General features: G+C 37.3%; 1 protein-coding gene and 1 pseudogene across 2 annotated transcripts; one reads left to right on the top strand and one right to left on the bottom strand. All coding sequences in view use genetic code 12, as the record gives it.

Annotated features, from left to right (window-relative positions):
- Positions 1-46: 46 nt before the first annotated feature.
- Positions 47-1,231, bottom strand: HRQ2 (Hrq2p; the record flags this gene model as incomplete). The annotated part of the gene is made up of 1 exon (XM_049408061.1): positions 47-1,231. One exon carries the CDS (start codon positions 1,229-1,231, stop codon positions 47-49), a length of 1,185 nt encoding a protein of 394 aa, XP_049266213.1.
- Positions 1,232-2,488: 1,257 nt separating this feature from the next.
- Positions 2,489-12,844, top strand: J8A68_000410 (annotated as a pseudogene). Its single transcript has 4 exons — positions 2,489-4,721; positions 5,227-5,273; positions 5,812-8,101; positions 8,634-12,844. Coding segments are annotated over exons 1-4 (8,781 nt in total).
- The last annotated feature ends 50 nt before the right edge of the window (positions 12,845-12,894 follow it).

The raw sequence follows: 12,894 nt of genomic DNA, 5'->3' as shown, positions 1-12,894 counted from the left end.
AATGATATTTATTAGTAGAGTACATACAAAATATATGCCATGATTCTCATTCAGATAAATACCTACACACGGCTGGACCCCATTCATCAGCCCGCTTATACAGCGCAATATCCGGTGGCAACTTTTCAATTGCCCCCTTTAATCTCATAGCCACCTCTTCACCCTCTGCCTTTACTTGCGCAATTGGCATCAAGTATGTCCGGATAGTAAACACCACAGCACCTGATTTGGGCAATTTAGTTAAAGTCTGCCTTTCACTTCTATAATGGACCTGGTTTTCGAAATCTAGTTCCTCATAGGGGAGTTCAGTCTGAACAAATCCTTCTGGTAAGTTATGGCCCTTGTTTGAATCATCTACATAGTACTTACCATGGGTTTGGACGGAGAAGTTTGAGCGAGTGATGAATTGCCCTGGGGTCATTCTTTGGAAATATCTATTCATTGATAGCTTCAATTTCGATTCATAAGATGGGACAGGGTGATGAATGAATGATAAAGGTTTATTAAACCTGTCTTGAGGATTGAAACCTGCCGCAAAGGCAAAAACTCCAGCTTTGAAATAGTATTCATCTACAGTGGATTGGTCATCTTTCAATAAGATAATAAAATCCTCTTCGATATTCTCAGCAAGGTATTCTTCAAGCTTAACGACATCTTCAACATCTTCGGAATTTACAGGATATTTCTTCTCCGTAATCAAGTTCCAATATTCCCCATCCTTGACCTTAAAGTACATCGGATATTTCGTCACAAGGTATGTCATAACCATGTCATAAAACTCCCTAATTGCGTCCGCAGCCTCTGGAGTCACAAATAACGTCGAGTTTCTCAAGTCTTTATCAGCAGGATAATCTTCATGCTTATTATTGATGATTCTAACCTTGTGAGAAATTGACTTGAGATAAGTTGGTTCGATGAGGAGCCAGTCCAGGATATCGATGGTGCGAATTCCCATTGTGAGTTTATATATTGCATCTTTGAAGGGATATGATTTGAGTGGTGGATGTTCGTCCCACTTGAACGACGATGCGACTGGAGTTGGTTTGGGAATCTCATTGGAGGTTGAATAGGTGTCGGTAGGGGCCGTCTTGGATTTCTTCGAGAATGGGAGAGGGAAGAAGTAGAGAAGAGACACGATTATGATGATAATGGTGGTGGTTGCGGCTGCAATGGTGAATATGTTCGTATTCTGATGGGTGTATTCCTCTATGGTAGTTAAGTTTAGTTCCATTGCGTTAAAGAAGTGAAAACAAAGGAAGGACTTTAAGAATAGAGGATATATTAGAGAATTTATAGTTTGAGTTTAAGGGCGATATGTGTGGGGGAAAACAAAGTGGAGGACACTAAAAAAATAAATTTCAAATTGAGTAATGATAAGCGAAAGCGCATAATTCTAATCGCGCGGCATATTCACTTGTTGTGAGTCATTGTAAGTGAGTTTCTATCTCCCTGATATAATGATTCAGTTTAGATAGTAGCCATGGTGATTTAAGATAAGAAGGAAGGAAACCGCATTTTGACAACAACAAGATAACAAATATCTGGCGATATCTATTGATATCAAGATACTGGCACCTATGGCATTACAACTTATTTCGAAATGAAAAGATACAAGAGCCCCGGGAAGGCAAAAAAATTAGAAAATTGCGCCATTCATGATTCGTCCTGCCCAAGACTTTCTATAGGTTGTAGAAAGTACCATGCCTTGATTAATTCACTAGGTGGTCAATCATTCTGGTAACGATAATTAGTTTATAATTGAGAATGAACCCGAATAGGCCATGTCATAAATGGAGTCTCAAGCTCGCCACAAATAACGATGACAAGGAAACAATGCAATGGAAATAACAGTGTTGCTTATAGCCTTCATGTCATTAATTCTTTGAATAAAGCCTGTAAAGAAGAATTCAATGGAGCCCTGTTCTTTTCTGTATTTAAAGTTTACCGGGAATCTAAGTCTAGCGTCGGTGCACTCTAGTCGATAGAAGTAGTACGATTTAACCGGGGTGTTGAGAAAACTGAATGTATTGGTATTCTTTGATTTCGATGTCAGGGCACAACGATGACAGTGAATAAATTTCATTGGGATGTCACATGTCATTTTTCCATGCACTTCCCACAAATTCTTGTCCTATAGCAAAGGCTCCTCACAGCTAGAGCGTTAAAATTCTTTTCGGTGGGTTCTTGACACCAATGTAGCAGTATACGGATTAGAAGTGGGAAGAATGACGAAGAGAACACGCGCTATTTGCTACACATAGCGTAAAGGGGACTTTCACAATTGGTAACTCAAAACCATTTTGTTTAAGAAAAGCTGTCTAGAATAACGCGTCTGATAAATTTACGCGTCGCAATGAAAATTTTAACATGATCCAAAAGGTACAAGTGTGCTCAAATTTTTCTGCAGACGGAAGCCAGTTTATGGAATCCAATCATCCGGAAAGCAAATTATTCAATCCACTATTAGAACATTGTTTAGTGTACGATAATGTTAGACAACAAAAGTAGGATGAATTGGATTCTAAAATTCCCACTAGAAATCATACAATTTATATTTGACCAACTCCCACTTCGCTATCTCCAGGAATATATTGATATTGATCAAATTGGTCGATATGCATTCAACTCATATTATGCCAATATTCGCATCGAAAACTACTTTATACCTAGATTTAGGGATAAATCAGAACACTTTATTGCCACCAACGACATATACTCCAAGAATTATAATAAGACTGTCGGGAGTGATGCTGCTATTTATGAACGCGGTAAAAGATATATCCAAGAAATCCCTGAATATAATTCTATTGAGTACATTCAATTCTCTGGATTGAGAGAATTCCATGCGTTTTGTAACGACTACCCTGATTTCAAACCTCGTAAGCTATGGTTTTTTTCACTTAGAGATTTTGCGAGGACTCTTAAAGAACATCCAGCAAGCATGGTAGATGCTCAAACCCTAAGAATGGACTTAAGAGATGTGCCTGTTGAATATGTTCCATTATTGTGCCAATTAAAGGACCTGAACCTGATATACATCAAGCTAGATTTACGGGATAATGAATATAGCAACATTCCACTGATCGATGTTTGGAAGCAGCTTATCCGTGAATTTCATGTATCACACGTGAAAATGGATGACTTTAAGCTGCGAATGGTCTCTGCTTCCACATTAGTACTTGTCAATAATCCAATTAGTCCTGCAGAAATTGCCTATCTACCTTCGACGTTGAAATCTCTAGACCTCGTGGCTTCACTAACGACTTCTGATCGTAATCTTGAATTGCTTTTACCGCCTGCTTTAGAGCATCTAACCATTGGTTCGATGTTTGTGTACTTGAATTATAATGAACCAACGATCACCCGCCTTGATATTCGTCTGGCAAAGAAGCTCGTCTATTTGAAAGCTTACATCAAAGGGATGACTTCCTTTCGTTATTTGCTAGTACCGGAGAGTGTCAAAGAATTGAATTTTCGTTGTAAAGATTTAGAGGACCTTAGTGGGATTGAAGAATTCACGCAATTAGAAAAAATGACATTAGATTACAAGTTCAATGTCCTAGGCGAGCACCTACCATCGTTCATATTTCCTCCAAAACTAAAACAGATTTCATTAAATGATAATCTGGACGATCAGAGAATCCAATATCTACCATATGCAGACCAGAGACTTATAAGAGTGCTTTCGTCTGCCGAGGTCCCCAAATCATGTGATACAATGGCGATTAGGTGGAAGCATAGATATTTCAAAGACCCAACGGAACCCGCTTCACCTTTGACTTTTGGTTTGGAGAACTGGGCTCACATGCGATATTTAGATCTATTCAATTTGTTTATACGATCATTCTCCTATGTCGAGTTTCCCAAAAGTCTATTTTGCTTGAAGGTTAACAGGTGTGGAATTCAAACTTTGAACAATACAAATTTAAAGTCCCTAGATTCTTTGAGAATCCTTAATTTGGATGAAAATGATTTGCTAGAACTGGATAGCTGGGATCACGATCTTCCCTCAAGTTTGAGAAAATTATCCGTGCGAAAGAATAAGCTAAAAAGGATCTCAGTTAGACACTGTAGTGGTTTGCTAGAAATTGACTTAGGTAGTAATCCGATTAAGGCAATCCATCATACCCTACTAGAACTTCCTGAAAGTTGCGAAACTTTGATTTTAAATGATAATCCAATAGTAACAATCAAAAACGCTGATTTTAAATTTCCATCAAAATTGCGAGAGCTAAGAATTGCTGGTCCTTATTTAGAATGTTTAGACAATCTGAATCTCTTTGGAATATTGCCAGACACTATTGAGAAACTTTGCTTGAATGGAAGTCACCGTAGTGGAGAAGGTATTTTAAGCAAGGGAAGTTACAATGTTCCACCTGGATTAAAAGATTTAGAGATTGGTCCAATACAGTCTGCTGTTCAGGCAAAGATGCTTTGCAAAAGCCTAAAGAATATCGAGCGACTCAAGACATACTGCCTGAATTCACTTGACTTAACGCATTTGCCTCAAAGCTTGAAGCATCTCGACTGCGGTGGTAAGGAACTGTTTGATTTTAGTAGAAATGTTAAGTTGCTTGGTTCGATGGATCATTTGGTCAATTTAGAATCGTTGGACATCAGGATGGAAAAAGCTATTCCAAAGCAGTTGCGGATTCCTAGACTGGTAAAATACTGCAGGATCAAGTGTCGTCGCCGATACTCGGGTATTGTGCTCGACGACTGTATGAACTTGATCCTTTTGGACTTAGATAAACTGGTGATTGATCTCAATTACCTACAGTGCTATTTTAAAAAATTGCATGCATCTAATCCAAGAAGTCAAATTCGCATAGGTTTAGATCTATACAAACAGGTTTCTAAAAACCAGAAATTTCTGTCACTTTTAGAGTCAAAGTTTTTGATTAAATATTGATTTGTAGTAAAATAGATTATCGTCAATTCAGCCTCTAGATCTTAGTAACATTTCCTTGGCTACACGAAGAATATCGCTCAGAAGAATCTTATCATGCTCAACAAAAAGATCCACATCAAGGCAGCCACTTCGGGATAGTGACTCTATAGAGTCTCCTGAACATGCTGAATCTCTATCAGTTGCATAAGGCGGAGACTCTCATCAATCCCAAATGGATTAAGTAAATGTTACAAATTCAAAAGTCGAAGCCCGCTGCTGGGAAATAAAAGGTAGCTACATTACTGGGCCGGACTAACAAAGACGAAACTCGTTAGGTAACGAAGTAGCCATTCAGGTGATAAGACCAAGTACTAGAGCGTCGGTGATTCTGGAATAAGTTACAAAGCTTTAGTGGGTTCCAAGTTTTAGGGGAGGACAAAACAAGGAAATCAGACAACCTTTTCATAACGATGTCTCAAGTCTAATATTTAAAGTCTTCTCTGATACTAATTACACGCATCAGCGTACGTTTCTTGTCAAGTGAACTTTTGTTGAAAAGCCGCAATTAAATATACCTACCACGTATAACAGGGGGGACTGAATGAACTCGACATCAAAAGATTGAAGTATGCTCTGACAACCTTGATACTCAATGCTTAGGCATCCACTTTGAGTCCCAATCGTTTTCTTCGTATTCAAAAATTCGCCCTTTTTTTGTTTAAGTATGGAGATCTTTTCAAAGAAACACTTAATACTTGCACAAGGTAGAGCATGGATCAGTTCCTTTCCAAGAATCATTACTATTCCTAATTTCAGCAGAAAAGCTCAGAATAGATTATTTTTGTGGATTGGTTGTCTGCACTAAACTAATGCTAGACGAAACAAGCAGGGTGAATTGGATTCTAGGATTCCCACCTGAGATTTTACAATCAATCTTTGATATAATTTCCCTTGACTATCTCCAGGAGTATATCGAAATTGATCGAATTGGTCAATTTGCATTCAATTCATATTATGCGAATATTCGAATTTTAAGCATCCTGTTTGGTCCATGGGTTGATTCTAATAACTCACAGCACTTTATTGGAATCGATGAGGTATATTCAAAGAATTATAACAGACCAAGGGGGTCCGAGCCCATGTATGCATATGAAGAATCAGAGGAACTCGATGATCAACTTCCCCAACATGACCCTGATCCTGTCGATTATGTCGAATTTTGGGGGTTGAGGGAATTTTTCGTCTTTTGTGACGACTATCCTGATTTCAGACCTCGTGGTTTATGGTTATCGTCAATTAATAATGTCGCCATGGTCTTTGCAAGATATCCTAAATGGATCGAAAGTATCAAAATATTAAAAGTTGAGTTGAATGCTCTACCAACTGCGAAGTATTCGGACACTTTAAGTCACCTAAGCCAGCTAAAGAATTCCCAAATTAAACTAAATCTAGAACAACAAGGCTATGATATCGTTTCTTCGCTCATAGATTGGAAATATAATATCGGAGGATATCGTTTAAGTGACGTCAAAATAGAAGTTTTCGAATTCAAGTCTATACTCAATTCTGTTTCGAAACTAACACTCGAAGATACTTGCATCACACCACCAGACCTTACCTATTTACCTTCAACGTTGAAATCCTTACACCTTTTAAACGCCCTAGATGTGTCTGCTTTCCAGCTCAATTTAGATTTACCAATCGGTTTGCGACATTTATCAATTGAAACAGACCAACCCAATGCTTGTGATTTTGACATTCGTCTGGCAAGGAACCTTGCTTACTTTAATGCTAGATTACCCGGATTATATTCCCTCCGTCATTTAAAACTTCCTATAACAATCAAAGAACTATACTTGCATTGCGAAAATTTGAAAAGCGTTAATGATATTGAAAATTATCTACGACTAGAAAAGTTAGCTCTAAGCTGCAAATTCACTATCTCAGAAGACCATGGATCAATCAAATTTCCACAAAAGCTAAAGCAGATTTCTTTATACGATATCAAAGACGAAGGCATGGTTGATAGAGATCGCATCCTATTTGAGATTCTCGCAGCCTCCGGGGCCCCCGTATCGTGCAATAAAGTATCCATTGCTTCGACGGACTCTTCGCTTAGTGGCAGCACAAAGAGTCCTCCGCTTGTACATATTAGCTTGGAAAAGTGGGATCAGATGAGAAATCTAGATGTATCGAAGTTGTCCATGAATTCATTTTCCAATATCGCTTTTCCCAGAAATCTATTCTCCTTGAATCTTACCAACTGCGCCATTGAAACCATTAAGAACACCAACTTGAGATTTTTGTCTCGCTTGAAAGTCCTTCATTTGGATACAAATGAGTTATGCCAGGGCTGGGAAAAACACCTACCTAAATGCTTGAAGATATTAACAGTAAAAGAAAATCAATTAAGTCGGATTTCTGTAGTTCAATGTCCTGGTCTACTTGAACTTGATTTGACTTGTAACGAGTTTGATGTACTCAGCCCGAAAAGGATGAATCTACCAGATAGCTGTGAAACGTTGCGATTAGATGATAACGGAGTAAAATCGATCCACTATTCATTCCGTTTCCCTTTAAATTTGAGAGAACTATATATTCGTGGATCGTTTCTAAATCGTTTAGACAATCTGAATTTCTTTAGAAAATTGCCAGATAACCTTCGGATACTTAGAATTTCCAGAGACGAATATAGATGGAGAGAGTCTAAGAATAACATCTTAGCTAAGGGCGTGTCCTACAATATACCAAGGGGATTAAAGCAATTACATATTGCAAATGTATTATATGCTTCTCAAGTAACTGCGCTTTTTAAGAGTCTAAGATGGGTTGAGCATGTTCAAGTAACGTGTTTCAAAACATTGAATTTATCGGAGTTTCCTAAAAGTTTGAAATTTGCTTTTTGTCATAGTTTCAATTTGTCTGGTTCCATTGATCATCTAGTGAATTTAGATACATTAATGATAGATGCAAAGAATATTTCATCAAGAGAGTTGCGGGTTCCTAACTCGGTGAAGTATTGCTGGATCAAATCGGGTCACCAATACAAAGACATCATATTAGATGATTGTATGAACTTGATTTTTTTAGAATTAGACAAAGTTGCTATTAACTTTGACTACCTCTATCAGGTTTTCAATAGATTATATTCTTCCAGTCCAAACAATCAAATTCGAATAGGCACCGAATTGTACCAACAGATATCCGGATGTGAACAGTTTTCGTCACTAATAGACTCAAACTTTTTGGTTTGGCAACCAATACTAGCGCCATGGCATAACGTCTAGCCACATGTAATTAGACTTCTCTATTTTGATAATTGAATACAATAAGCTGATGGAATCGTCCTGTGCTTGAGTTTCTCGAAACGAAAACCAAAGTAAATCAGATAGACTAATTTATAGTGCCGCATCCATAATATACATTCTGACTATTTTATTGGAGTACTTCAGTGGCAAAAAAAGAATTGAGGTTGGAATAATATTTCAATTTTGAGTTCATATGGGCATCGCTTCACATAAGAGGTCTGATGATTCTCTGTCCTTGGTACCTACAAATGATTTATGGCTGGTGCGGCTCATACCCTTTTTGGATGTTGGTTGCAGAGATAAGTCGTGCACCAAGTGCCAATGAGGTTCTGGAAATTTTTCAAATTTCTCAGAATCATTCCAATTTCTTCTGTTTTGCAACACTTTTGTAATAGGAGCAAGCAACAGCTGAAATCGGTTGAATAAACGTATAGAGACTATGGCCAATTCAGCAGCTTTAATTGCCAAATATTTGGGCGCTGTGAAACAGACCGAATTAATCGAAAGCTTATCGCAAGACATTGTCAATAACCCAGAAACCATCGATGTCTTGATTGAATTATTGGATGATTTCGATGTCAATGCAAATAAGCGGGTGTATGGAGAATTATTAGGGTATTCTAAACTGGTCTTACTTCAACCAGAAACCATTGAAAGGAATATCAGGTTAATTAGCAAATCACTGCAATTACGTGAAGATGTCTTGAAACATATTATACATTTGTTTGGAATGTATATCCACAAATATATCAATTACTTCAATAAGGAATTCCCTAAGATTATTAAATTGGAAAATTTTAACAAAGTAGATACAAACGACTTTGAAATGGAACATGACGATCTCATTGTATTGTTTCAGTTCTTGGAAAGCTTATTCATGCTGGAAGAAGGAAACGACAACAACGAACACAGCTACATCACTAAACAGTTAGATACTTTATTATTATTCTTTCTTGGCATAAACGATGATGAAATATCTTCCATAATCTCCCGTTTATTAAGATGGAGAATTGATTCAATAACCTCCCAAGCCATCAACACTACTTTAATCTGGGATATCATCTTCAGTTTAGAAAGCACCAAAGTGAAATATCACAAAAATCACGCCTACATCCTCTGGTTGAGATACATTTCCGTCCTTCCACCCGCTGACCAGATCTACCCTAAGGTAATCCAACCAGACTCGTATTGGTCAATCCTCCAAAAGGGTTTGATCAGTGATCTGCACGAACACCGCAAATTCACCCTCCTGATCCTTCAACTTTCTATTAAAGCAATCAACGTGCCCGTTTCTAATAACTATATCAAATGGAATCCTGAGGAATCGGAAAAGCATTTGGCGGAATGGGCGAGATATATCACACTTTTTGAAATATTAGGGATTGATACTTCATTGCACCAAGCGGAAGCAGCATTGCATGATATCACTGGTCTTATTTCTCCTACTTCGCTCATTCAACCAAGTTGGGGTTGGTGCCTTCTTTCTACAGGGTTCAAGGCCACCATGGATTCCGTGAGGAAATTCACGTTGAAGTTATTATTATCTATCCCATTGGAAAATTTATGGTTGATTAAATACGGATTAGAGTTCTTGGAATCGACATTTTTGCCTAATTTGATGTTGGCATCGCATTTGGGGGTTAAGTGCGTGAATGGAGAGAACAAGTGTGAATATTCTCGGGATTTGGTCGAGTTTATTAGAAATTTGGTTCTGAATTTGAATAATAAGGAAGAATATCATGATGTAGTGTTGAGCATTTTGAACGTGTTGGCTAATTTGAAAGATGCTTTCGATCCTGCAAGAATCTTGGTTTCTTATGGGTTGTTAAGTGGATTGGAGAACAAAAAGGTGTTGAAGCTTGGTGTCCACGATGTTCCATTGTTGACTTTGTTTGAAGCGAAAGCAGAAGGGGATATTTTGCAGACTACTTCACAAACTGTTAATTTGAGATTATTGACTTCATTTGAACTTACAGATAACAACATTGGCGAGTTCTTGGAAGTGTTGAATAAGTTTGTCAAATTTAATGGGTTTGAATTAGTGCATGATAACTTATCCATCTTGAAAGAATATGTTAGCCATATTGATCTTCATCAAGCCTTGAAATCAACGAACAATATTGAACACAAAGTATTACTTTTCGGATTATCCGGTCAGACTGATCAATTGGCCGACTTTATCAATTCATCATCAGATAATACCATCCTATTAGCCAAATTATTACAATCTGGGTTTAATTCAGAATCATTGGCGTCAGTACCATTAGAAAAATTATTAAACAACCTTGATGACATTGAGTTATGTAAGGCATTATCATACGTCAACTTCGAGACCTTCTCCGTGAATGTATCTTCGGATAGAATTTCTCAATTGTGGAAAGATCTTGAACAAGAATTACAGTCCAAAGACTACTACGTTCTTGTGAATTCATTGAACAAGTTCAGGTTATTTAATAACTTGTATCAAAATTCCTCATTCCAATTCACTGACCAACAAACAATGCTCAAAGCTTTTAATGTCATCTTGTGCCATTCTCATGAGATTTCTAAACAAGTGAAACATTTCTATAAATTAAAAGACGAAATCATGGGCGAATATTTCGTGGCATTGCAGATCACAACACAAAGAACCCCACCGTCTACCCATCATGCATTCAGCCAGATATTAAATGTGATGAATTCAAATACATCCGATATGAAATCAAACTATGCCATGGTGAAAACGATTACTGATTATTTGAACACCGATACCAAATCTGACGATAGACTGTTATGTCAGGATATTGTCGAGTTGTTGACCCTGATGTGGATAAATCTTGAGGCGTGCAGATTGCAACTCAACCAACGTGATCTCCATACTTTACTTATTCAGACTTTGTTCCATCCCAAGATCTTACTTGCGTCAATTGACAACGATAGCATTCAAGTATCTTTGACCAAGTTTTGTGAATCGGTGATTGAAAATTCAACGGGAAGGAGAAGTTTATTACCTAGCTTAACGAAATCCGTTTCTGAATTTCAAATTAAGGACGTTAGTGCATTCGAGAGATTGGGTCAATGGATAATTCGTGCTTTGGTGGATTCATTTTTAGTTTATCAATTAAGGAATAATTCTTTCAGATTAGAGTCCATTATTGGTGACTTATTTGACACAAAGCTCGCTTTGAGAGATGATTCAGATATATATGCAACTGTGTATGGAGCAGAAGAAATCTCAGCTAGGATTAATTTAATGGCAATTTTCAATTCTATCAAGAGTCACGAATTCGCACAACTGATTTATAAGTATATTATGACCCATGCCGAGGAGAAATATCACTTATTCAAGCCTTTGAAGAATACTGATAGCTTTGAAGAATGGAATAGAATCCAATTGTTGTCAATTTTGATTTCAATTATTGACAAGATAACTATTGAAGAGGACATTGACGTGATTTTGGGCTTGATCAAGACTGAACCATCTCCTTTGGTTAGAATGTACATCGAATGGATAATTTCGTACAATTTATTATCCAATCAAGACCTCACCCGCCGTATTCTTATCTCATTAACTAATGATAATTTGAAGCCAGCGGTAATAACTTCCTATCAGAGAATAATGTATTTACTGATCCAACAATTAGACACCCAACATGAAGCTGAATTATTAACCAAATTCTTAAACATAGTCATCCCAGCAGCTACATCAAGCAAAGCCGTTACCAGACACTTTTCACTCTCTTTGATAATCTCAATTCATCAAGAACTCCATCAGAAACCTCAACTTAAGATTGATGATAATTTAGTAGAAATGGTGAATAATATGTATAAGGCTGCAAGTGCTTCCGAGTCATTTGGACAATACAGAAGTGGAGACGCCTTGTTATGGAATATTAAGCAAGATATCGCATTGGTTAGCATTTCTGGGGGAATTATTTTGAGATTATCCGATCGGGAAGATTTAGATTTTATAACCAAACACCAATATGAAACCTACTTATCACCATCGCAGATTTCCATCTTAAACCATCCAATCGGAGAAGATCAAAATGAACTATGGGTCAGACAACGGAAATCAACCAAGAAGGCGATTGTCTCTGAAGCCAGCGGAATCGCTGGTAGTTCGCCATTACAAACCAAAAGTGGTGCTTGGAATACCGTAATGGACGTGGATGAAAATACAAGGGGAAATGATGTGGTTAGAAGTGATTTGATTGTTGTTTCTTCCCTAGTTGATAAACCACCCAATTTAGGTGGGATCTGTAGATTATGTGATGTGTTGGGGGCTGGATTGTTGACATTGAATGATATTGAAGTTAAGAAACATCCACAATTTAAGAGTGTTGCTGTGACTGCTGATTATTGGATGCCAATGGTTGAAGTTAAGGTCGAAGATATCAAAGATTATTTGAAGGAGAAGAAAAGGGAGGGATATACTTTGATTGGGTTGGAGCAGACTGATAAATCGGTGGAATTAAATAGTGAATTGAAGTTTCCGGCTAAATCATTGATCTTGTTGGGAAGAGAAAGAGAGGGTGTTCCGGGAGAATTATTGGCAGAATTGGATTTCTGTGTTGAGATTAAACAAGTTGGGGTAATTAGATCTATGAATATTCAAACTGCAACTGCAATTATTGTTCATGCTTATTCTACTCAACACTGTTGAGGATGTGTGTATTAGTATAACTATGTATATTTTATAGAAATTGAATTTTG

Source organism: Hemisphaericaspora subhashii, assembly GCF_019202705.1.
Source record: "Hemisphaericaspora subhashii strain CBS 10753 chromosome Unknown scaffold8, whole genome shotgun sequence".
Classification (NCBI taxonomy): domain Eukaryota; kingdom Fungi; phylum Ascomycota; class Pichiomycetes; order Serinales; family Debaryomycetaceae; genus Hemisphaericaspora; species Hemisphaericaspora subhashii.
This window is presented reverse-complemented; position numbering and strand designations above follow the sequence as displayed.